This window comes from Squalius cephalus (genome assembly GCF_949319135.1).
Source record: "Squalius cephalus genome assembly, chromosome: 23".
Taxonomy (NCBI): domain Eukaryota; kingdom Metazoa; phylum Chordata; class Actinopteri; order Cypriniformes; family Leuciscidae; genus Squalius; species Squalius cephalus.
This window is the reverse complement of record NC_137144.1, coordinates 24,484,449-24,510,530: the sequence shown is the minus strand read 5'-3', so window position 1 is coordinate 24,510,530 and position 26,082 is coordinate 24,484,449. Positions and strand designations below refer to the sequence as shown.

At 37.7% G+C, this 26,082-nt stretch overlaps 3 protein-coding genes across 3 annotated transcripts in view; all 3 read left to right on the top strand.

Moving 5' to 3' along the window:
* Window positions 1-17,044: 17,044 nt before the first annotated feature.
* LOC307151281 (N-acylneuraminate cytidylyltransferase B-like) overlaps window positions 17,045-26,082 on the top strand; it is a gene marked incomplete at its 5' end in the record, with an annotated part of 151,949 nt that continues 142,911 nt past the window's right edge. The window contains 2 exons of the mRNA XM_079859233.1: window positions 17,045-17,068; window positions 17,543-17,681. Coding sequence (XP_079715359.1) covers window positions 17,045-17,068; window positions 17,543-17,681 — 163 coding nt within the window. The remainder of the gene's footprint in view (window positions 17,069-17,542; window positions 17,682-26,082) is intronic.
* On the top strand, window positions 18,599-21,239 carry LOC307150895 (N-acetylneuraminate-9-phosphate synthase-like). The gene is made up of 6 exons (XM_079858512.1): window positions 18,599-18,756; window positions 19,259-19,474; window positions 19,589-19,688; window positions 20,138-20,292; window positions 20,407-20,673; window positions 20,760-21,239. The coding sequence occupies exons 1-6, from the start codon at window positions 18,625-18,627 to the stop codon at window positions 20,946-20,948; spliced, it is 1,059 nt and encodes a 352-aa protein (XP_079714638.1). The 5' UTR covers window positions 18,599-18,624; the 3' UTR covers window positions 20,949-21,239.
* LOC307150893 (beta-1,4 N-acetylgalactosaminyltransferase 1-like) overlaps window positions 23,666-26,082 on the top strand; it is a 58,204-nt gene continuing 55,787 nt past the window's right edge. The window contains exon 1 of the mRNA XM_079858510.1: window positions 23,666-23,940. Coding sequence (XP_079714636.1) covers window positions 23,828-23,940 — 113 coding nt within the window. The 5' untranslated portion in view covers window positions 23,666-23,827. The remainder of the gene's footprint in view (window positions 23,941-26,082) is intronic.

Sequence of the window (26,082 nt, the reverse complement as noted above, 5' to 3'; positions counted from 1 at the left end):
TCTTTTAAGGACTATTATTCATTTATCGTCCATCTCTCCATTAACCTGCTGAGTTTCAATAAACCACCATATTTCACTTGAACCATCTGTCTGTATCATTCCATAACAGAAGGGTATATGGCACGTCTCGTGCAGATTGCTGCATTGGTAAATCGCGCTATACAACCGTTCTCGACAATGTACGTTACCTTTGTAAAAGTAGGGATTTAGCGCTATCATGAAGAACAAATACAGGCTGAGCATGGAGATCGATATAAGACTAGACACAGGCTGTGCATGGAGATCGATATAAGAATCAAACTCTCTTCGATACAAAGACATACCATGTGTGTGTTCCTGTGTTTAATGTTGATCACATTATATGAAGATCCACACGATTACAAATGTGACATTGATTTTATACAACAGTTCAACAAACGAAATATTAATATTAAGTGATGTTCATTTTCAACACAGTTGTCAGTATTTTTTACAACAAAATAATAGCTCCAACAAAAGCCACAGCAGAACTGCAGCACACAGCAGTGTTTGTGAACGAATCTGCGGTTTTGAACGAGTCATTAGAGTCAATGATTCAAAGTTTAATTCATAAATACAGCCACTTGCTTCATTTCTGAATGAATGACTCGATTACTCATCACCTACTGGCGGTTTTAATTTAATATTTAAAAGCATCACTTCGTTTTTACCATCATTGCATATTTCTCTATTGAACATTTATTATTAACATTTATTATTTAAAGCATTATTTATTTTATAAAGGTATTTGTAAAGGTAAAAATGCACTGGAAAAATCGATTTAAGGGGGCAAATATTGTCCCTTACTTAAAAAGGTGTGACTGAAGAGCGGGGGTATGCATAAGGATGTTAAAAGCCTCATGGGGTACAACTCTAGAAAGTTTGAGAACCACTGGGACTGGGTTAAGGAATAGAACAAAATAAACATCAACATCAAAGCACAATACACATACCAAGGGCAGAAAGTAGGCCTAATGGTGCGTTCAAGTCATCTCGCATAGATCGTATTTACGAGTTGAACGCACTTGAACGCCACCACAATGTCGTAAATACCAGTGGGGAGCTCGGGATTTTCTCTAAGCTCCGATCTTTACGAGTTGGGGGCGTGTCAGTGATTAACATGGCGGAATACACAATACGTTAAGGTATTTAGCTGTGATATTGTCAGGCTTTTCTATTAACAGCTCAGTTAGCTAATCGCCAACACAGAATATGATAGTATTATAATATAACAATGCAACATGTAAATGTGTTGGCAGTGGCTTCATAAATTAATTAAAAACATAAAAATACAAAGTACACCCGATGCACATTTCTTTGTTCTTCATTTTCTAGAACAAGAGTTTAAGAACCTTACTGTATTTTTGTGTAATTAATTAAGAGAAAGTACTCCGCCATTTTGCTCCGACGAAAGTGACTTGAACGCACATGCCGTTAAAAGCATGACTTTCCTCGTACGTACGAACTTCCCAGGAGGACTTGAACGCACCATAATATTCAGAGGTCACTTACAAAGTTAGGTTAAAGACACAAACAAAGAGGGATTCAAACAAATAGCATATCAATAACAATGTAGAATTTACAGACTGAGCTGAAGAGTAATATTCAGATAAAAAATGTGTTTTTGAAGGGTAAAAACGCTAAAAGACTCCCATGGTTAGTTACCAGACTATTGAAACCGACTGAATATGCAACACATTCTCATACCCAATTCGTCACTTTCTGACATTCGTCAATATCCGACGCACAAAGCACCCTTTAGCGTCCATATGAGACGCTTCGGGTTATGGGTAGGTTTAGGCGTCATGTAACTGACGCTTTCGGAAGTTCGTCAATATCCGACGCACAAAGCACCCTTGGCGTCAATATGAGACGCTTCGGTTATGGGTAGGTTTAGGTCTGTGGTAGGGTTATGCGTCTCATATGGACGCTAAAGGGTGCTTTGTGCGTCGGATATTGACGAATGTCAGAAAGTGACGAAAAAGTGACGATTTGGGAATATGACACAGCCCCTAAGGTATTTTTCACCAGCCGCCACTGCCAAAACGAGGTACTAGAACTAAAATCGTTCCTAGTTCCTGCAGTGCGAACACGCCAAAAAATGGGTACATCCGCCAATAGTTGTAGGAACTATGAAAAGGTTCCTCTGGTGCAAAAAAACCCTTATGTTTGAGCAAATTCACAGTGTAGTGAGGCTGCATTCCCTCAGCATGCCGTAGTGGGTTTTGGTATGCCTATAGCATCAACTCTATCTCTCTCAATCAAAGTCAGATAAAGGCTGTAATCTGATCCTGTGTCATAAGTGATAAACTTGATATTTATAGCACAGTGTTTCAGTTGAAAATAATAGACACTGAGATGTTAAAAGAAATGATTGCCATTAATAGGGCATTTGGTTGTTAAATGTTTCAAGTAAAACTAAATGGCTTTAAAGAGATCTTTAATTACAGACCTTGAATGATAGAAGTGACATTCTCTGACCAGTAACTTTTTTTTTCTGTCTCATCTTAGTCTTCACCATGATACAGGTGACTCCGGTTTGTGTAAAGTAAACAGATGTTTAAGATGTTTGACGTATTTGCATGCGCATTCCTGCCACCCCACTCATTGTAATACTTTTGTTTGTGGTGGATGGGTCTTAAACTAAATAGATGCTTATGCCTACTATTAATATATTTTATGAATAGAAAAAGAAGGTAATGAGCAAAGACATCTGATTTTTTATATAATTTAGGTTTAATTTACAATAGATCTTGTTATATGAATGTTTAGATATCTGTCCTGGAAAACAACACAAAATAAGAAAATCATTATAGTGTAGAAAAGGTTAAAAACAATTCCCCCACTATTTACCATAGTTAGTGGAAACACAGGAAACTATTTACCATAGTTATAGGCGCGCTCTTTAAAAAAAAAAAAAAAAAAAATATAATAAAAATTGCGCCATTGCCTTTAGACGAAAATGTAAAGTTTTCATCAGAGAAAGAACAAGAGCCATGAACAAGGACATAAGGTTAAAGTTTTAAGGAATTCCTTTTGAAGTAAAAAAGATTTATAATATTTTTTATAGTAGGCTAAGTGGAGAAGTAAGTGATTTAAAATTACTGTTAATGACTCCAAAAGCATGAGTTGCACAGATATATAAAGTGAAAAGACAAATATAAACAACGATATTTATTGGAAAACACATGTAATTTCTGGCAAAGTCTTAATCTGGGCTATAAAAGATAGTAGGCCTATAATGAAACTGTTTAAGGTTTATGAAAATTCAGTGTTAGCCTACCAGTTCTGAATGCCTCAGAGTCTCTCTCTCAATCAAAGTCAGATAAAGGCTCATGGCCCTGTGCCAAAAATATACGTTGCCTTTAATTAACTTTATGTCAACAGGTTCCACATAACAGTTACGTTAAACAAACATATTATGCATTATGCTCCGTCTCAGTCAGTTATGCCTGCAGCGAAATACCACTAAAAATTGTGTTTTTTATGACCGCCTGACCGTTTGTGTATGTGTGTGTCTGTGTGTGTGTGTGTCTGTGCGTGTATGTATGCGTGCGTACATGTGTGTGCGCGTGTGTGTTTGTGTGTGTGTGTCTGTGCATATGGATTTGTATGTGTGTGTATGGGTGTGTGTCTGTGCGTGTGGATGTCAGTGTGTGTGCATGCTTGCGTTTGTTTGTATTCCTGCATGTGTGTGTGTGACAGTTAGGGTTGCCAACTTCCCTAACTGTGGGAAAGCGGTCATATAGGGATTGTCAAAGTTTTTTTTTTTTTTTCGTCATCTACTGAATTTTTCGTCAACGATACCAGGGACACCGAAACACCGGGGAACATGAAATTTGTCAGGCATGTAGCCCCACTAGACTTTTACGGAAAAATTTCGTTTGGTCCCCGGGGGCCACGTCCCCCCCCCCCCCCCCCCGCGCTGGGCCCCCCCAAACACAAAAAAATGCAGTTTTTCCTAAATAACTACCTGAACCGTGGCACCGAGGATGAAGAAATTTTTATGGTATGTTGCTCTTAAGGGCCCACATCAACCTAGCCCATAATCACTCATTTGTGATTTGCGCCCCTCCCATAAAAAATGAAAATGCAATATTATTCTGCTTTAATCGCCCCTATCTTCAGTTGAGATGTTCAGAACTGCACCATATTTCATGTGTATGAATGATTAACTTGACATCCTCTGGGGATATGCTAAGTTTCGTAGAATTTCATCCATGGGGGGGTATAAAATAAATTCATTTTTGTGCACATTTAGTGACTGTACACTCATCGGCCTGTAGATGGTGGTGTTGAGCGAAGGGTTGCTGGTTTAGGATGATACTGTCACTAAGGTTGCCAACTGTCCCGAATTAGGCGGGACGTCCCGTGTTTTGGGCCTAATTTATTTGTCCCGTGAGTGACCTCCCGTGTCCCGTTTTTTGACAAGCTGATAAACCACTGACTGATACAACAGCAACAGCAGCAGTGCTGACCACGACACTTGAGAATGATCACCGACACCTGTCATCATCCAATCACAGCTTTTTTTAATCACTGTTTTGAGACAAATCATTGTTTGATTTGCGAACATCCTCTGCCGTCTGGTCGCTTCCGCTTCAAGCCGGACTCGTCTCGCGCTAACGGTAATTTCCTTTCACTGTCCACGTTTTGATTTCGGCTAATCAATTTTGGCGAATGCAAACAACGTGATTATTGTTCATGAGTCTAACATCCAGCCACGCAAGAAAACATGTAATCTACCTGAGGGAATAATATAAAACATTTCTGATTATTATTAATGTTTTAAAGCTTTTAGAAAGTACATAGAAAGCTTTTGTAACATTATCTTAACTGTCACTTTTGATTAATGTAATGCATCCTTGCTGAATAAAAGTAGGCAATTACTTTCTTTATTTTTTTCCCCAAAAAATAATCTTACTAACCCCAAACTTTTGAACTGTAAGCCTAGTGTATAATGTTAAAAAAGCTTTCTATTTTAGATAAATGCTGTTATTTTGAACTATGGTTTGTTTGTAATGTGACTTTTTTCATGTATGACATTAAAATTATTTTTAGAATTAAATACATAAATAGGTTAAGCAATACAAATGTGTTTATGTCTGATAACCTTTTAAACACAAACTTAACTGCAGACACTGAAATGACGTACACTGTGTGATACAGTACAAATATTTTGAGTGTCCCTCATTTTCCTATAAATAACCACGATTGTCCCGCATTTTCCTTTTCTGAAGTTGGCAACCCTAACTGTCACACACACACATGCAGGAATACAAACAAACGCAAGCATGCACACACACTGACATCCACACGCACAGACACACACCCATACACACACATACAAATCCACATGCACAGACACACACACAAACACACACGCGCACACACATGTACGCACGCATACATACACGCACAGACACACACAGACACACACATACACAAACACACACACATACACACACACACACACAGACAGACATGCACATACTACTACTTTTTTTAGGTATATATAAACACGCAATACAGTCAAATTGCTCCACGTCATTTATTTTTGTGGAAAGCCAGTGCAGGCCTGAGCGGCGGTCATATTTTGTACCGCCATGCGGTACATCTAGTTTAATTCAACAGCTGCAGTAAACAGATTTACACCAGCATTTGTGTTAGTGCATTCATTGGGGGGATTCGTCCAGAGATTGAGCCCGTCATACCGATGGTGTGGTGTCTATTGGACCTCAGGAATGTTTGTGTAAACCACATCGCAGAGTGAAGGAGAAAGATCAGATCCGTCACACTATTAGTACCATATACTAACATATTAATTGCTAAGATTTGCATGCTCCCTCAGTCAAAGCAGATGCACATATCTGAATCAGTCCACAGTCTAACAAAATGTTCCTCTCTTCTCCACAATGGTAACCCACTGCAATTTAAATGGTTCTAATAAACACAATTGCACACTATCAAGTCTTCCCCTTTTCTCATTTTCTAAAAAAACAACAACATAAAATAACACTTAATTTTAACATTTATTCTCTCTTAATTCAACTATATGCAAAGCATGCTGGGAACTATAAAGCACCGCCCAGTTTCAGTTAATGCAACACAAATCATTCATGTAATCCACAGGTGTCAAACTCAGTTTTTTTTAGTGTAAGTAGATCGTGCACACCATTGGTGGCAATGGTTATACGAGACTTAAATTAAAGTGTGTTACTTTAGCTCATTTTAATAAATTAAAGTGAACAAGAATTTTTTTTTTGAGTATATGTGACTTTTTATTTTATATTGTCAATTGTGATGCAACATAATGTGTATTACAGTTTTTTACAATCACTTTGTTACTATTTTCAGAACCTTGATGTAATTTTTCACAACTCTAGACACAAAACTCACAACCAATGATCAAAATGCACATTTTTCAAAACTCTAACCCTTTTCTCAATTGCTTGGATACAATACACATAAAACTTAGATCATTTGTTCATTCAACAAAAATCACCTGTTCAATATGACACAACTTAACATCAAAGTACTACTATTTCAAAAGGCAATTCACACATTACATTTCAAATGAGTGTCTATTCATTTCCTTACAATGATCTAACTATCAATTGATACAACTGCTCAAAATGATAAGTAACTATTGCATTACTCTGAATGCATAGTTGTATGGAAACAGACAAACAATCTTCCATGTTTAAATCATGAAAGTTTCAAGATAACGAGATTCATTGTCACCAATTAGCATGGAGCATGAACCATTTAGACTACACTATCCATGGATGTAGCCTAATATTTGATCATAATGCTTCATCAGACACTGTGTCTATGGTCCCAAATACTGTACCACCTTTTCAGACTATTTACAGTATTGACAGTACTGCACTGTATAGATAATCACTCCTGTTCTGTTTCTTACAGTGCAAGCAAGTTGAGGAACACTGCATTTGATGTTTTGCTGTCTTTTCTTTTCTATTTCATAGCTAATTATTTTTGCTTTGATTCAAATAAACCTATGTTGTGATTGTACTGTAGTGTTTTGCATCAATATGTTACAAACTTTGTTCACTGATTCCACTGTGTCTGTAGTATTCTCTCTACTACTGCAGTGCTTTTACAGAGATGTATTTACTGTACATGTAGTACCATAATGAAACCTGTATCAACTATTTTGTTCTACAATATTTAATGATTGTACGAACAATGACACAGTGAAACTATCAGTTGCTTGTGTGTGGGTGATCTACAGTTATGTTTCAATGGTATTTCACAGTAAATTTGTTTTTTGAACCAATGATTGTGCAAGTGCAAGATTTCTTTAAAGATGTGAATGCACAATGCAATGTTTTGAACATTAGATAGCCTGTGTTACAAGTGATAACCGTTTTGAGTTTTGTGTCTAGAGTTTTGAAAAATGACATCAAGGTTCTGAAAATAGTAGCAAAGTGATTGTAAAAAACTGTATAACCCCAAATCACAATTTCTCATTAAAGCAAAATTCGCCGATCAGCAAGGAGCAGCCAAACACAAACTTTTTCTTCTTCTTTGTCCTTCAGAGCAGATATCCTGTAGCTGACACTAGTCACGGCTATACTGCCCTCTATAGGTGAGGTGTAGTCGTAGTGCGCATGTGTTCATCTTGAGCTTTATTGGAAGTTGTACTGTATATTGAGTCAATGTAACTCAATTAAGTTAAAACAGCATTCCCTTGTTTTATGTTACATAAACCTGATTGAATTAGGTTAAAATTAGAATTTAAAGATAGAATCAGGTAGAAAAACCTCCTTAAAGCAACAACTGCATGTTCACTTTTTACAGTATAGGCTCATGATGCTTTTGAGAAATGCAGCCCTGGGCTGTGGATCTGTAGTTCCCAGCATGCTTTGCAAGGAACTGCCTTAGGAGAGTAAATTTAGGGATTAAGCAGTGGTGGACGAAGTACATACCATGTACTTGAGTTAAAGTAGAGATACCCAAGGTAAAATATTACTCAAGTAAAAGTAGAAGTGCTGCCTTTAAACATTCACTTGAGTAAAAGTACAAAAGTAGGGGAGCGCGGGGCGCAACCTAACGCGGGGCTAGTTGTAACACGCTTGTTTTACAGTTTTTGCCCGTTGCTTGAACACATTTTGCAAAACTTCGCTCATTGTGCCAAAACTCTACACACAAGTAAACATGACACAACACTGGGAAATATACCATTCACATCTGTGTCAAATTGAAACTCTGCTATCAAAACCTAACATTCATTTGTCAAAATGTAACTCTGATGACAAAATGACACATACTTGCATCATATGCATACACTTTCAGATCAGGGGGAACACACTAGTCTACTTTATATAAAACACTGCAGTCTTTGATTTTCACTGTTTATTCAGAAGGAATATTTTCAGGAGGCACATTTTCAAACAACCAAAAATTGTGCAAAAAATAAATTTGTCCACAATTGCCCTTTGGCCAATTACATTACGACCCCGTCGTCTTGTTTTGCTCAGGTCGAATTCAGCTTCATCAATGAAAATGAATTCATGAGGCTGTGCAGCTCCATCCATGGCCAAGATTCTCTGTAACAAAAAAAAAAACATATTACTGTACTACAGTACACATACAGAACCCTCACCCCATCACACAGGTACCCGTGTAGCTCTCCAAATGGATCCATGTGGTGCTGATATGGTACATATTCAGCTGCTACTGGATTTCACCAATACTGTATTGTAAATGTAAAGGACAGTTACACTTACCCGTACATATTCAACTCGAAGTCCTTTGACCCTGACACTGTTCCTCTCAAATGGGACCCTGTAGAGCTGCTTCATGGTGATGTTGTGTTGTCCCAAGATGCGTCTGATGGTGGTGATGCTCACATGGTTTATGTTGTTGAACACTTGCCTGTCTGCAAATATTTTCTGTCGTAGCTGGTGGAGACGGATGGCATTGTCTGCCCTCACTAGGTCCACAACGGCAAGTTCCTGCTGTTGTGTGAACAGGCGTTGGCGTCCTCCCCCAGAAGGTCTTCTAGTCATTCTAGAGAAATACAACCACAAATTGTCCTCGGTTTGCTTCTTTTTCTTACAGTACTTTACTGTATATACTGTATCATCCACTGTACTGAAACATCTCAATATAAGTAATCATGGTATGTTTCACAAAAACTACCACTTTGGCTGCAAAAGGAGCATTAGCACCCTGCAATACCCTGTTGTTTTACATGATGTGGTAATGTGATATACTGTAGTACAGTGCTGTAAATACCATCTGAGTAGAGTAGAAGGTAGAGAGGTGAAGACATACCTGTTTTCTAGTCAGAATGTTCTTACAGATGCCACTGTGAAGCGGCTTAGATGTGGGTGGACTCTCTGCCCAGCCTCATAGTCAGGCCATGGTTGATGACATGGTCCACCAAAGTTGCTCTTATATCATCAGAAATAGGGGTGGGTGCATGGCCTCTTCGACCTTGACCTTGTCCTCTTCGTCCTCCACGTCCTCCTCATCCTCCTCGTCCTTCTCATCCTCCTCATCATCCTTGTCCTCCTCATCCTCCACATCTTCCTCGTCCTCCTCATCCTCCACATCTTCCTCTTCCTCTTGCTCTCCCTCTATCCATGCTTGCAAAGTTCTTGAAATGGTTAAACTGAGGGCTTTTTGTAGCTGGCTGATTGGTGTTCAGTTTTGCAAGTAAGTGTCTTCATGTGTGTATTTGAGTGGTTGCAATTACCCGATGTGTTTTGTATTTTGGATACATGTGTTTTCCAAATGGCACCCTGAGATTTCATTTTTGAACGAAGTGTCTTATGTATGAAATAGAGTGTAGTATGCAGGACCAAGTGTGTTGCATAAAGGAGTAAGTGTGTTGCAGAATTGCAACTAGAGTGCAAAGCAGCGCTTTTGTTTAAGGTATGGGTACATGTGTTTGAGGTATGGTAACAAAAGCTTCAAGTTGTGTTACTTTAGTCTAAGCATGGGTCTATAGTGTTCAAGCAACGGGCAAAAACTGTAAATACTTCCGGGCGCACATGCTTGGATGACGAAACTCTGTGTATTTACTAGTTGCCATATCAACACTATATAGAAAAAAAAAAATCCACCCAAATTTGGTTTTTTTTGGAAGATATCCATAGACATTTATTAAACCATAGCAAAAGTAAATTTCTTACTTAAGTAAATTTTTCATCTCTATTTTTTGTGTTTATTTAAAATAAGACAAATCTGATATTATTTTAATCTCCAAGATGTTATTTAACAGTTGAGATAGTTATTTAATGCTTCGCTAACTAGCAGAAGACACTAGCAGGGTTTAAATCCCAGTTGTGCAGGCGGGGGCATGTTGTAACACTGCGTTACAATGTGCCCCTATTAGAAATATGCTATTCTATACTTTTATTAATTTTATTGAGAAAACATGAGAAAAAGGTGAATAAAGACTGAGAGTCAATGTTCAGAAATTACTAATTATTTATTTGTTTTGAACTATGTTGTATAGCTGTGTTTTCATGTGTTCGTAGTCAAAACTCAAAAATGAGTTTATATTTAATTATTAAAAATTGCCATTATTTTCTATGAAAAAGTTTTTTAATTGTAGTTTATTTAGAAAATATTTTAGTTTGTTTTGTATTTTTTTTTATTAGATCAGATAACATTTGCTGACATAAGCTGTCATATGTTATGTTACAATGTGCCCCTCACATGTTACAATGTACCCCACCTATGGGGCATGTTGTCACATTTCACTTCCATTCTTTCGGGGTATATCAAGAAAAAAGTATGTATTAATAAAACAAAAACACATAATTGTAGTAGACATGTGGGAAATTAATGTGGGAAAAAATAAATACTCTGAACCATAAGCAGATTTACACAAACTGAGAAAGTAAAAAAGCGTTACTTTGTGCCCCGCTCTCCCCTATTTGCCTTCAAATGTACTCAAGTATCCAAGTACTATGTCTTTTTTATGTCTAGGCTATAATGTCCTATAATCATTTTTGTCACAAGAACGTACGGTAGGCCTATTCCAGTTTTCAACAGTCAGTTTGTGTTTAACATGACATCGGATCTAATTTAAATGAATAAACACCTGTGCCTGTGAGCAGGGGCGTAATTTGTGGGGGGGTTGGGGGGGAGGAGATTAAACAGTTGTTCTACTTTATCTTTTTACTTGATCTCTCTCTCTACATATTTACTCATTTCTTCTAATTCAATATTCATTAACTTATTGCCAGGGGCGGTTCTAAGGTCAGTGGATATTCGGGGCTTTTTTATATAAAGGAATTAATTAATTATAAAAGCGATTTACGGGAATAAAGAAAAATAAAGGCTTATTGTATTAGTTAAATAATTGTAACTATTTGCCAATCATATTTTATTTTTAATTAGGCATGCATTCTCTCTAAATGAATCAAGGAAATAATAGCATAGGCCTATTGTAAATTCAAAAAGGCAAAATTTAATAAATAAATAAAAAAGTTGACTAATTTGCGTCCCCGGATACTGTCGGTAGTTGAACATTGTTATTGTAAAACAGTCAAATATTAAATGTTTATCTACTTACATTTTACCAGGCATTCGTTCACTTCTTTAATCATTTTGACACTGATGAGCTAGACCGCTGAACTTTTAGTCATTCTAACAAACAGAGCGGTGCGTAATGGAGTACATCAGAGCAGCATCAAGAATATAAAATACATTGCAGTGAATCTCAATTATTTGCATCTTAAGTTTATTGCCAATAATAATGACAGGTTTGCGAAAGTGTAGAACTCTGTGAGCTCGTGCAAAATACATCTTCAGCACAGCGACTCATTTAAACGCCTCTGATTGGCCGATGCGTTCAACAGCCATGTCTGTGATTGGCTACAATGCTCAACGCTGCAAACGCACGTCGTAAGTACCTCTAATGCAAAAGGAAAAATATAAATAAAACTGTAATATGCACTTTTCATGATTAGGTAATCGCGGCTGCTGTAGGCTAATCTTATTCACATTTGTTTTTCTGATTAATTGTTTTGCTCTATGACTATGAGAAAGGCAAGGTAACAAATTATTCAGGGCTTTGTCTTTCGAAGCCCCCTTAGCCCAGCCCTAGCGTGTATTGCATGTAATTTTATGGTTTAATGTTTCATCTTCTGCTATGTGATAAGGAAATGTCCTGTCATTGTCATCAAGGAGAGTGTTGTGCAGACATAGGCTATAGTTCTAAGTCACTTATAAGTTATTAGTTATTATTACATGGTAGTCAGCTGCAAATATGGCTTGACCCCAAAAAAAATCTAACAAAAGGTTTCTCAGTGGTTTACAGCAGTATCAGATGTACTTAAAAACATACTAAAAGTTTACCAAAGTTTGACTCCAAGAAAGGCCCCATTTTCAAAATGGCGGCCATCAGGACCCTTAAAATGACCATTACACCTTTGTATTCCTCCTAGACCAGGAATACTGGTGCCTGATACATGTTTGGGCCATGTAATATTCTAATTAACATATTTGCATGATAGATAAGTGATTACAAGTACAATTATATATTAAAGCAATTGGTTACAAGCATATTTATGCAAAAAATAAGTAAAATTTCCCTTAAGGCGAGACACTACGAATTGGGTAAAATTTTTAACTAGCAGATATCACCATGAAACTTTCCCAGTTGATTGTCTACATTAAGATGAGAAAAAAATGTATGACAAGTTTTCTGTAATTTAATGTTTAAATATGCAAATTAAGCATTATCTAATTATATATATATATATTAAAATATAATATATATAATTATATAATATAAAAAAAAACAAAATCTGAGTATTAGATAAAGCCAGGTTCAAAATAATTTGTTCATTGTGTTCACATATTATGGGAAAAAAATTTCGGTGTATGTGATGACAGGGTGCTCCAGCAATCGCGGAGCAGCGGGATGATTTAGAACGCCCAACTTTTGTTAAATTTATGAGAAATCTACAGACGCAAACAGACAAAGTGTAGTAAAACAAAGACCTAAATGTGTATTTCAGACTCTTTTTCGCCACAAGTCTGATAGAAGACAAATATCCCAAAAGCTAATAATTGACCAGTGAAAAAAAATGATGCTTTTCCCTGCCGTGTCTCGCCTTAAGTAATTGCATATTTCTCCTTTCTCATATCGTTTTGCCTAGTGTTGGTGGTTTCTGTGGTTCATAACCATTCTTTTGATTCCAATAAAGAATAAATTCATTAGAACTGTGTGGTACTGTCAAATTAGTCAAAACAGGGCTGCCACATGAAGGCATGTGCTGATTGTCTAAACCCGTATAGAATCACACCAATTCATTGGCTGATGGCGCGGGCGCCTCCTCAGTGGCGCAACTTGAAAGGGGAATGACATGGACAAAACTTTGGTGACATAACCAGGTCTAGGCCATAGAAACACCTTCACAAGACCTGGGGCAAATTCCATACAAGGCTCACTCACAGAAAGAGCCTGCAGATCCCCCACGCACTTGAGAGAGGCCAACGCTAACAAAAGTGCCACCTTGAGAGTAAGAATCCGGTCCGGTACTGACTCCAAGGGTTCAAAGGAAGGCTCTAATAGCCCCTCCAGAACAACTGATAAATCCCAGGTGGGGACACTAATAGGACGTGCAGGCCTCAAGTGTCTAACTCCACGCTTAAACGAGGAGACCAGACAGTGTTTACCTAAGGGGACCTCGTCTGACTCCCGATAGGCAGCGATAGCTGACATAAACTCTCAAGGTAGTTGCAGCCACTCCAGCCACAAATTTATCCTGCAGGAATTCCAGCACTGAACCGACCGGCCAGCTGACAGGGTCCACTGCATGAGCCGAACACCAAGACTCAAAAACCTTGCACTTAGAGAAATACAGCAGTCTAGTAGAAGGTGCATGAGCGTTATCAATGGTCTCCAAAACATCAGCGGGAAGACCAGACGCCACTGTCGCTAGCGATTGCCTCTTATCGCCCACAGCCTCCATATCTCGGGTCAAGGATGCCAATTCCTGCCCTGGAGCTGAGACAGCAGATCTCTCCTGATAGGAATCTGCCAAGGGGACCCCTCCACCAGGGAGCTCAGTTCCGAGAACCACGTCTGGGATGGCCAGAATGGGGCTACCAGAAGGAGGCAGATCCCACATTCCCTCACTCTGCAAAGGACTGCAGGGATTCGCTTGACCGGAGGGAATACATACAGTCTCAACTCCAGCCACGGAGGAGCGAGGGCATCTATCCACAGAGGTGTCGGATGAGCTGAGATAGGGAAAACCACAGGGGGCACTGTGTCGAGCTCTGCGACGCAAAGAGGTTCGCCTCGCCAAACATGCTCCAAATTAGAGCCACTGTTTAGCAGTGCAACATCCATTCCCCCGACTTGAGCTTCTGTCTCGACAGAAAGTCCGGTGCGATGTTCAGGTCCCCTGGAACATGAACTGTTCTCAGCTAAAGAAACCTGTCTTGAGCCCAAAGGAGGAGGCGGTGTGCATGCCTGTCGAGGGTGCGCGACCACGAGCCCCCCTGGCGATTTACATGGGACACCACTGCCTTGTTGTCCGTCCTGACAATGACATGACAGCCCATCAGGGCCGGAAGAAGACACCCAGGAAAGTGGTCTGCTGAGAAGGAGTTAAGACATTCTTCTGAGCATTCAATCTGAGACCAAGAGACCGGAGATGGTGGAGAATGACGTCCCTGTGACGCAACACCAACTCTCTGGAATGAGCCAGAATGAGCTAGTCGTCTAGATAATTTAGTACACGGATGCCCTGGAGCCTCAAGGGGGCCAGAGCTGCATCCATGCACTTGGAGAATGTCCGCGGAGCCAAAGCTAGACCAAATGGAAGGACCCGATACTGAGGTTCACATTTGTTTTTCTAATCTGAGGTTTAGTATAATGTCACCTTTATACTCAAAAACATCTATAGAGGATGTATTACATATGTATTACCTTATTCAAATTGAAATGAGTGACCATTTTAGAGGGTTCACACTCAGGCCTCTGTTCGGGCTAATTCAGAGTTGTTTATGATCAAAGTTATACAACTTCAATTTAAGTTACTTTTGGGTGCAATAACTTTTACATTGAATGAAAGTCTGTGTTTTTGCAAAAAAAAGGGTATGTGTCCAAAAACACGTACTGAGTAGGAGTTACATGAAATCATGTATTCCATAAGTATGTAATCATGTCAGTGCAATTTAGACAAGTCCAATGGATTCATAAACCCAGAAAACATGGGGTTAGACACCCAGATTACTTGGCTAGATCAAATAATGAAGGAGTTAGGATAGGATATTTTAAGGGCTTCCAGCCCATCTTGGACGCCATCTTGAAAATTACACCTTTCTAGTGGTCAAACTTTGGTAAACTTTTAGTATGTTATTAAGGACACAAGCTGCGAAACCTTTTGTTAGAATTTTTTTAGGGTTAGGTGTTAGGTTTTTTTTCCAAATATGCAGTCACCAGGAATAGGGTGGGCAAACACTGCAGGCCCACTGTTCCGGATGTGTGTGTGTGTGTTCACTACTCACTGCGCCTAATGTGTGTTCACTCATTTGGATGGATTAAATGCAGAGAACAATTTCTGAATATGGGTTACCACACTTGGCCAGGCCTTCACATGACGTTATGAGTACTGTGAAGTAAAAGTACAAAATAATCTGAAACTTAATTAAAACCATTAAATTTAGAATACGTAATTATTTTACATTTGAAACAGAAACCCTTTTAAATTCTAAAAATAACAGATCTCCCCCTAATGATTTTGTGCAAAAACTATAATATAAAAAAATAACAAGTAATTTTTTACTTTAAAATTGTACATTTTAATGCATTTAATGCAATGCATGCTGGGAACTAGAAATATGTTGTAACACATTCTGTTTGAGTTATACTTAACATAATCAGTTATTGAGTGCACAGCTCAAATAATATCATCATACTTTCCCAGTTGATTGATTGCATTAAGAATTGCAAAACATTTTTGTAATACAAGCTTTCTGAAATGTTACATTTAAATGTGCAGATGTGCATTCGTTTGCACTAATTTGCATACTTTCCAAAACAGAAATCTGAATGATAAAGCCAGGTTAAAAATTTTGTTGATACTAAGGTTTTTACAGAAGGTATTTTTATATCTCTTTTGATATCACTTCGTAATTCAGAAAATTCTGTCAACACCGTAGAGGAAAAAAAAAATGATTTTGAAAAATGAAAATGACGTTTTAATGAATAAAATGTTTAAAATTGAACAAATTATCTATATGAACAAACCCCTCTGGAAAAAAAAGAAATAGGAATAAAAATGTATGTAAGTGCTGCTGAAGTGGATTTATGGTTCAGTGCAAAAGAAAAACTCATTTTGAGAAAACTGCTTTTAAAGATACTCTGTAAAGAAAAATAAATAAATAAAGCAACTTCAAAATCTTTTGAGTTTCAAATACTAAGAAATGCATTTTTTTTAAACTACATAAAAACCTTTTTGCCTGTAGTGTTTTGTCTTAAAGTGTAAATGAACTTTTCATTGAATAAAATTGACTGGTTTAACAGTTTAGTCTTGGCTGGACATAATAATCCTTATCATTATTTACTGATAATGATACTTGGCATCAGCTTTAATGGGAGAAAAAGTCAACATTTAAAAAAATACATGTCCCATGTGTGAAACCTCTCCATGAGAGCTCATGACCTCAATCACTCTGCTTCAGTTATTTTGATCTGTTCTGTGTTTTAGCTGGGCAAGATCGCTTACTATGAAATGCTGCCTGAGCACAGCGTTGATATCGACGTGGACATCGACTGGCCTGTCGCTGAGCAGAGAGTTCTGAGGTGGGTATTTCATCAAACTCTGTTTGTGACAAACACAATAACGCAGATATAAATGCTGCCCTGTTCTGCAGGTTTGGCTACTTCGGCCGAGAGGAGAAAGCGGCGGTCAGGCTGCTTCTGTGTAAAGTGTCTGGCTGTTTGACGAGCAGTAAGATATACATGTCGGTTTCTGGAGAGGATCTTGTGGCCATTAATGCTCGAGATGTGGCAGGTGTACAGATGCTAAAGAGAGAAGATATAGAGGTACAGTTGTGTAGCCTGGGACAAATAATGGGGCAGAGTACCTTTACACTGTAAAATAAAAATCATTTTAGCAGTATAATACTGTAAAAATACTATGGTAAACACCTGATCATTTATTAATGGGAAGTTCCCTTACTAATAGTAAAAAACTGTAAATATAACAGGACATTTTAAGTATAATTTTACATTAAAATACTGTCAAATGTACAGACTTTGGATGTAAAAAATAAATTAAAATCATCTTATAATTTACAGTAGCCATGTTTCCATCCACCTATTTTTATGAGTGATTTTTATGCAGATTGTGGGATATGCATAAATGGGATACCATACACTGAAAAAAAAAAAAAAAAAGTTTTGGAAACCACAGCTGCCGTTACTTTCCCCTTTTATTAGAGTAGCAACACCTATGGCCATTCACAAACCATTTCATTTGTTCACACATCTATTATTGTCAATAGCATGCAACATTAGCCGCTGTCCAGGGGTCTCCTGGAGAAAGTGTCCCAGCAGGCCGGATGTGGCCTCAGGATTGGAGAACAGCAGAACGGGTTTGATGTGAAGCGGCTGATGAAAGAGAAGAAACTGCGCTGGGATGAAGTGGCCTTCATGGGTGAGTGTCATGTTCAAAATCCAGCGAAACCAGTTTTAAGCAGGTCAAGTAACATTTATTTATATAGCACTTTATATGCAATACAGATTGTTTCAAAGCAGCTTCACAGTAATAAACAGGAAAAAAAAAACAGAATTAATGAGGAAGACTTCATCAAATATGAGACAAATTCAAAATCTGCTAGAAAGACAATAGTGTCATTATTCAACTCAGTTTAATGTTGATTGTTCAGTTCATTGTCGATGTTGCAAAATTCATCAAAGTTATCATGAAATCAAATATACAATTCTTATTTTTATTTAATATTGCAGTATTTATTATAAATGATTTTTAAGGCAAGATTTTAACTCTGACTATATTAGATGTACTGTATAATTTATTTCCATTATGAGCTCCTGTATATTCAAAAGACCTCAAGACATAATATAAAAAAAATTAAATGCATTTTACTCTGCCTTGTATTGCATGGTATAACTATGCTAATATTTGCTTGTGAAATGACTAAAATAAATTGTAGCTCTTTATTAATTCATAATCTAGATTTTAATAATCTATGTATTATAAAGCTTCGATCTAGAGCATTTTGCAGTGTTTTACACTGGAAGACACGGGAACGTTCAAATGAATGGTGTAAATAAACCTGGAACCAGATACAAAATAATATTTTTTTATTGAGCAGTCTGTGATGTTTTCCCTCACAGGTTCAGAAGTTGAAGACGTAGAGATCCTGTCTCAGGTGGGTGTCATCCTGTCTATATATAAATATATATAGGCTATTTGAGATCTGCGTTTTGTGGGTGGGAGTTGGCAACGGTTAGGGTGGAGCTCTTTTCTTTAAATGGCAGTGTGACCTTCTTTCCGGCCCCTTTGCTTGATGCCAGAACGCTAGTGATCACATCTCCAGCCTCTTAATCATAAATCTGTTAAACAATTAGTCTATAAAATGTCTGCAGAGTTTGAACTTTGTCCCGGAAGAAAAATCGGGGGCTCCAACCCCTGTTTTATCATCGCTGAGATTGGACAGAACCATCAGGGAGACTTAGAAATCGCCAAAAAAATGATCCGAATGGCAAAGGTAAAGTACAGCTTTATCAGGTGTGAAGTCTTATACTGTGTTGATGTCGGTTCTTTTCATGGGTGGGGGGGTATAGATATCAACGTTAGCGAGAGCAGGGAAACCCCAAAACCATGGTTTGCACATAGAAAAAATGACAAATTAATTAAAATTTGAGAAAATAGTTGTTTTTTTTCTTTTATTAATGACTTTTTTTCTAAACAGAAGAAATGACCTGGAAACAGGATAGAGAAACATCCTGAGGCCGTTCACACAGAACAAGTTTTCCATTCCACTGAGCTACTTTCCCTTTGATTTGTTTTATTTAAACACGACGGACATGTTTGACCATTTGCAGCATATTCAACTACAAAAATGTGTTCTGTGTGAACCGGCCCAAACTTAGAACCCCATCTCTCTCCCCAGCTCCTGAGCTATCTAGCCTAACTCACACATTGTATTACATTAAATTAAATTTTAGATTGTAAACCAAATCCACTTCTGCTACTTTAACTCCACACAGGACTGTGGAGCTGATTGTGCCAAGTTTCAAAAGAGCGAGATCGAACACAGATTCACCAAGCTCGCTCTGGAGCGTCTCTATACGTCCCCTCACGCCTGGGGCCCGACCTACGGCGCTCATAAACACCATCTGGAGTTCAGTCACCAGCAGTACAGAGAGCTGCAACAGTTCGCCAATGAAGTTGGCATCTTCTTTACTGCATCAGGGATGGATGAGGTGAACAAATGAAAGAGGGTCTCAACGTTTATTATATATCAAGAGAATATGTGCATGTTAAACCCAGTAGATTGAAAGGCATTTCATAACTTTTCCTCTCCCTACCTCAATCAGATGGCTGTAGAATTTCTTCATGAAATCAATGTGCCGTTTTTTAAAGTTGCCTCAGCTGACACCAACAATATCCCTTACCTGGAGAAAACTGCCAAAAAAGGTAAAACTCACTGACGTTGACACACATTTCAAATGAAAAGTCCAGAGGCAAAAGTGTTGCTGCTGAAAACTCGTTCTCCTTTGACGAAGGTTTGTCAGATTCACTGCCAAGGTCACAATGTTCCTCTACTTACATAAAATTTCAGACAGTGACTCACAAATGAGTCTTGGGCTTGTACAAAAACCACAAGCCCAACCGAGAACTGAATCTGAGTTGAAGTCAGTTTTTCTGGAGCACTGAGAAATAGGTATTGACAGTGCTGATTGGCCAGAGAGCAGAGCCAATGAAACCTAGAAATCCTGGTGTGGATTTTCTGGAGTTTCATGTTGCTGGCTTTGAGTCTACAGAGAATTTGGCATGTGTGTAATGTGATAATGACTAAAATTTGACCTGATTTTCTCCCAGAAGCAGCCATGTCTTGAAGCTGATGTTTTGGTGTATTTGTGTAGGTCGTCCCATGGTGATTTCTAGTGGAATGCAGTCTATGGAGACCATGCGCTGTGTTTACCAAACCGTCAAGCAGCACAATCCCAATTTCACGTTCCTGCAGTGTACCAGCGCTTATCCGCTGCCAATAGAGCACGTCAACCTCAGCCTGATCCCTGTAAGACACAATCACTTTACTCGCATCTTCATAAAATGATCGTTTATGAAGGCATTTTTAGCTGAGTAGTTTCGGTTTTGCTTAGAATCTTTCGGTTTCCTCTTTCCTACGTAGGAGTTCCAGAAGGAGTTTCCGGACATTCCCATCGGCTACTCTGGACATGAGGCGGGCATCCATGTGTCTGTGGCCGCTGTGGCACTCGGGGCAAAGGTCCTGGAGCGTCATGTGACCCTGGATAAGAGCTGGAAAGGCAGTGACCACGCAGCATCACTGGAGCCAGCGGAGCTGGCGGAGCTGGTGAAAGCCATCAGGACGGTTGAGATGGCAATGGGTTCGCCGGTCAAACAGATGCTGCCCTGTGAGGCTTCCTGTCACAGCAAGGTCAGATAAAACGCTCATTCTGACAGATTATAAAACCAAAAAATGATCAAACGTCATTCAATCAATGGTTATGTTCTTTCTTGCAGTTGGGTAAATCAGTGGTGGCCCGGAAACCATTGAAGAAGGGTGAGACATTAACTCTCGACATGCTGACAGTAAAAGTTTCCGAACCGCACGGCATGAGACCAGAGAACATCTTCAAACTGGTTGGCAAGAAAATCACTGTGGACCTGGAGGAAGATGCCATCATTACTGATGCCATGATAAAAGACTGATGATCAGACTTTCCAAAACTAAAGGGGCAATGAGGGGGTCTTATCTTACACTTCTATTAATTTGAATAAAAATAATATATAAAATCAGCCATTATTAAATCACATTTTTAATGAGGGAGACATTTTTATTATATTCTTATCATTTTGACATCAGAAATATGTTGTGTCTTGATTTTATATGCATAATGTCTTGCTATAAGTTTGCTCCATGTTGTAACCTGTCTCACAGATGATTGTCTTTGAAATTGTGGTGAATGAACACTTTAAAGTAAAATATCTTTCTTTCAATTCAACTTTGACTCTTGAGTCTTTGTTCATGTTGGTCTCTCTATTAGACCAATCTGTGTTCCCCAAAAGCTAAATGTTTTGGCCTAGAATTAATTCAAACCACAGAGAATGCCTTAATGAAATGTAGAATTATTATTGAATGTATAAATGCAAGTTTGAGTTTATTCTAGATTTGTTTTACACAATATAAAATTCAAAGTGAAATGTAAATATTATTGTATATTGGGAATATTTTGGATTTAAACCAAATGATAATAGGGAACCTGCAAACATTAATGAGGCAATCTGTAAACTTTGCTTGATAAAGGTGGCAGCAATTCTAATACACACACACACACACCTTCAAACACACCACCAGAATGAGGCTGCCTTGCTTATTTGTTTTGTTAATAAAGCCGTCTTATTCGCTTTGTTTATAAAAGTTCTATGTTTTCAGTTTGTCGTTGTACTGTTTTGTTGTTGTGTTTTTCATTAAGATAATAATGAACCCACCATTCAAGCAATTGCCAACCCGAACTGCCGCTAATTCGTAAAAGCTAAAGTCGTCTCCACCCCATTTCATCTAAATCGCTCAAAACCGGTGTCGTTCTTTTGTGCTCGATTTGTGTGGTTAACATGAACACTGTATCTATTTCACCTTAGAAATAACAAATATAATTCAGGAGCTGTGATGTCACTTAAATAGTTTAGTTAGTTATGTTTGAATCTCACAGCTCATCAAAAGTTTTGTATTTTGCTGCATGCAAGTTCAAGTATGGTGAACTCTGAACTGAGAATTTGCATCACGTGAAGACGTGACCAGTAGAACATCGATACGTCAGGCTGGAAAACACTACATGACTTTTGCTCAGATTTTTGCCCTGATTTGCGATCTGGGTGAGTCGGCAGTAGTTGCCAAATGTCTGCACCAGGCAAATTTCCAAATTTCTAAATTTTTCACACATGCATACTCTGTAAAATGCCGCTTTAAATCTCTTGACAAAAAGAGCACATAAATCCCGAGCTTTGGCTTTACATCGCATGCGATCTACTCGTTCAGTGTGAGTAGGTACCTTGCTGAAATCGCACAGACATCGCACAGTGTAAGAATTGCCTTAATAATTAAGAATTAAGAATTGCCCGCCTTAAGAATGCACAAAAGTCCAAAAGTCCAATCACCATTTTTAATCGTATGGTTCAAGCCATCAACATAGCCTACTCAGTGCAGTAGCACGTCAATGCAGTACACAAGATCCAGGGGGAGGAGTCGGATCTTATATAAGGGGTGGAGATTGGTAGGTTTAGGGATGGGTTTAGGGATCAGGGGGAGATGGGTAGGTTTAGGGGTGGGTTTAGGGATCAGGGGGTGGAGATGGGTAGGTTTAGGGATGGGTTTAGGGATCAGGGGGTGGAGATGGTTAGGTTTAGGGGTGGGTTTAGGGATCAGGGGGAGATGGGTAGGTTTAGGGGTGGGTTTAGGGATCAGGGGGTGGAGATGGGTAGGTTTAGGTATGTAAGGTGGGAGGATTGGATCTGGATCCGACTCCTCCCCCCGGATTTCGTGTTCTGCAGTGAGGACCATCTCACTCAGTGCAGTGCATGAATAGATGCATGTGATATTAAGACTGTGTGAATGTGGTTTCTATAATAAAACCAGAAATATAAATAATCAGTTTATAGTAATAAATGATAAACATTTAACTCAAAAAGAATAAACACGTGAGGATACATGGCTATAAATGTAAACAATTGACTATTAATATACACGTGACTATCGTCTATAATGGTTATAAGACGATAGTCACGTGTATATTAATAGTCAATTGTTTATATTTATAGCCATGTATCCTCACTCACGTGTTTATTCTAACCCACCCCTAAACCTATCTTAATCGAGAGTAATCTTCTCAATCCACATATATATGGCTTAATGACATCTGTAAAGTGTAAACACTAAAGTAAACATATGGAAAATATGAGTCTTTATCATTATTTCACTTAGCCTATAGGCTACAGCGCGCATCACACGCGCAAAGATAATGCACACAATCATACCGCTAACATTAGCTTCACAGAAATCCGAAAACACTCAACATCGGAACGTTTCAACACATAATACAACAAATAGAAATATAAACAAGATTAAAGACGGTTTATGTGGAAATTAAACGTAGGCTACTTTCAAAGTTACGCACACTCACCTATAGCTTGAATACACAGCTTTCAAGCGAAAGACAACCAGTTGCGCCAAACTCTGGGGGCGGGACTAAGTTACGACTGTCAATAATTCACAACCCACCAATAAGAAAGAATTTACTGAGCCTTTTCAACACAGATAGTCTTGGAAAATTATCCGTGAAAATCTTGAAATAATACTCAGCTGCCTTGAGTCTCTCCAAACGGCCACATCCCTGCCAGTCCTGCCACTCCCCTATTCACCTGCCGCTCTTCACCAGGTAACACCACCTCGGAAAATCTTTAAACATGGCTTTATTTTGACGCTTAGATGGCGTAATTTGAGGTTTTAACGATTCATTTTGATATAGAACTTTTTATGCATAAATATATAGCCTATATAGGCTAATCATAATTGAATCTTGACAGATTTAATCATGCACGGAGTCATCAAAACTTTATTCATCGTCATCGTTCTTTTAACGGGTTTGCTGACGTTCTTTTATTTTGACGGGAAGGTTTGGAGTCAAAATTCAGCAAAGGTATTAAGGTATGTGTCACTTTATTGTCTTTCCTACATCACTCTGTACCTGAAATGACCATTAAAATGATTTTTTTTGTAGCGTTCCCAATGTGTTCCGATTGATTCAGTCAAATGAAATAATATTATTGACTTCATTGACGTTACCTCATGAAGCACATTTTTAAATCAGGGATCTTAAAACGTTTTGAACGTGTCTGATATGATAATGACAATGCCCTTATATGTTGACAGTGATAAAACATGTACTGTAATAAAATATTAGAAATAGGAAAATGCAAAAGTCCTCAAAATGCAACAAATTAAATGCATTCCTCAATGTTTGAGTCTTTACGCAGCTAGTTTTCGTAAGCCTATGAGCATGTCAATAAAATGCCTATTTCCTGCTCTTAACAGATAATGCTTTCATTTCATCAGGATATTAATGATTTATGTAAGAATACGTAAAACACAGTGTAATAATCACCATGGGAAAATCTCAGAGTAAAACTGGGAGTTGTGAAAAATATGATACACTGGTGTTTTGCCAGATGAGAAGTGTATTTATCATCTTTTTACTCTTAATTCACTTAATTCTGTAACATATGTCTTTTAATTTATTTTATAACCGTTTTAATTTTCCTTGTTTTTATTTTGTGACTATTTTAATTCCTTTCTGTAAAGCACTTTAAATTGCCACAGTGTATGAAATGTTCTAGGTTATATAAATAAACTTGCCTTGCCTAATCTTTCTGGATATCAAAAGGCCAGGCTTTTCAAATATCAAACTTCAATAGAAGAAAATCTAAGTGAAGTAGTTGAAGTTAAACTTCCCAATAAACTTGAAGTAGAAAATTCTGTCACAAGATTTAAATAATATAAAATACTGCATATCTGTATATGCAAACAAGGAATTATGTTCATTATTAATTACTTGCCGTTATCAACCTTTCATTTGTGGGTTATTAAAAGCAAAAAAAAACAAAAAAAAACATTATGTAACAAATAAATAAATAAGATAAATCACACAGAAGGAAGATGCCCCATTGATTCCCCTGAACAAATCTATTAACTTTCAACAGATGGTAAAAATGTAGGTGAATGTAGGCTAAATTTTCACCATCTGTTGAAAGATCAATATCAACACAAATGAGGAATTTTGTAAAACAGTTTGCAGAAACACTTTTTTCTCAACTACAAACATAAACATCCAGTTAATTCAGTATAAAATTGTACACAGAACACACATAACACAGCACAATATGTTTAAAATGAGACTAGTAACTTCCGATAGATGTACTAACTGCAGTTTAAATACACTGGACACTTACCTTGGTTGTCTATTGGTTGTGCTCACTGGCAGTGCTAGAGCGGCTCCCAGGCCTAGATAATAGTGTCATTATCTACAATAATTTTATTGACTGGTCTAAATGTATTATTATTATTATTATTATTATTATTACTATTATTATTATTATTATTATTATTATTATTATCAATTACAATGCTGCTGCCACTACTCCTACTATTATTATCATGAATATTATTGTTGTTACTACTACTACTACCACTACTACTAACAATATATTATTTTTATTATTATTATTAGTAGTAGTATGAATACTACTTCTACTTCAACTCTATTTCTATTAATATGATTTATTAATATAATTGCCTCTATCTATATCACTAAAATATCCCATTGCTTAAACTTACCAATGTACCTGCATACATCACTATATTGATATATTTATTTTTAGCTGTTTTCTCTTTTTTTGTGTGTGTTATGTTTAGGTATTTCTCTCTTCTGTATGTGTATATACAATGAGGAAAATAAGTATTTGAACACCCTGCTATTTTGCAAGTTCTCCCACTTGGAAATCATGGAGGGGTCTGAAATTGTCATCGTAGGTGCATGTCCACTGTGAGAGACATAATCTAAAAAAAATATCCAGAAATCACAATATATGATTTTTTAACTATTTATTTGTATGATACAGCTGCAAATAAGTATTTGAACACCTGTCTATCAGCTAGAATTCTGACCCTCAAAGACCTGTTAGTCTGCCTTTAAAATGTCCACCTCCACTCCATTTATTATCCTAAATTAGATGCACCTGTTTGAGGTCGTTAGCTGCATAAAGACACCTGTCCACCCCATACAATCAGTAA

Bases quoted from the DNA above. Each gene is read 5' to 3' on its own strand.
- LOC307150895 (XM_079858512.1), top strand. From the start codon at position 18,625: ATGTCTGCAGAGTTTGAACTTTGTCCCGGAAGAAAAATCGGGGGCTCC. The intron at 19,475-19,588 runs GTGAACAAATGA...TACCTCAATCAG, and splicing joins CTGCATCAGGGATGGATGAG to ATGGCTGTAGAATTTCTTCA. The intron at 20,293-20,406 runs GTAAGACACAAT...TTTCCTACGTAG, and splicing joins TCAACCTCAGCCTGATCCCT to GAGTTCCAGAAGGAGTTTCC.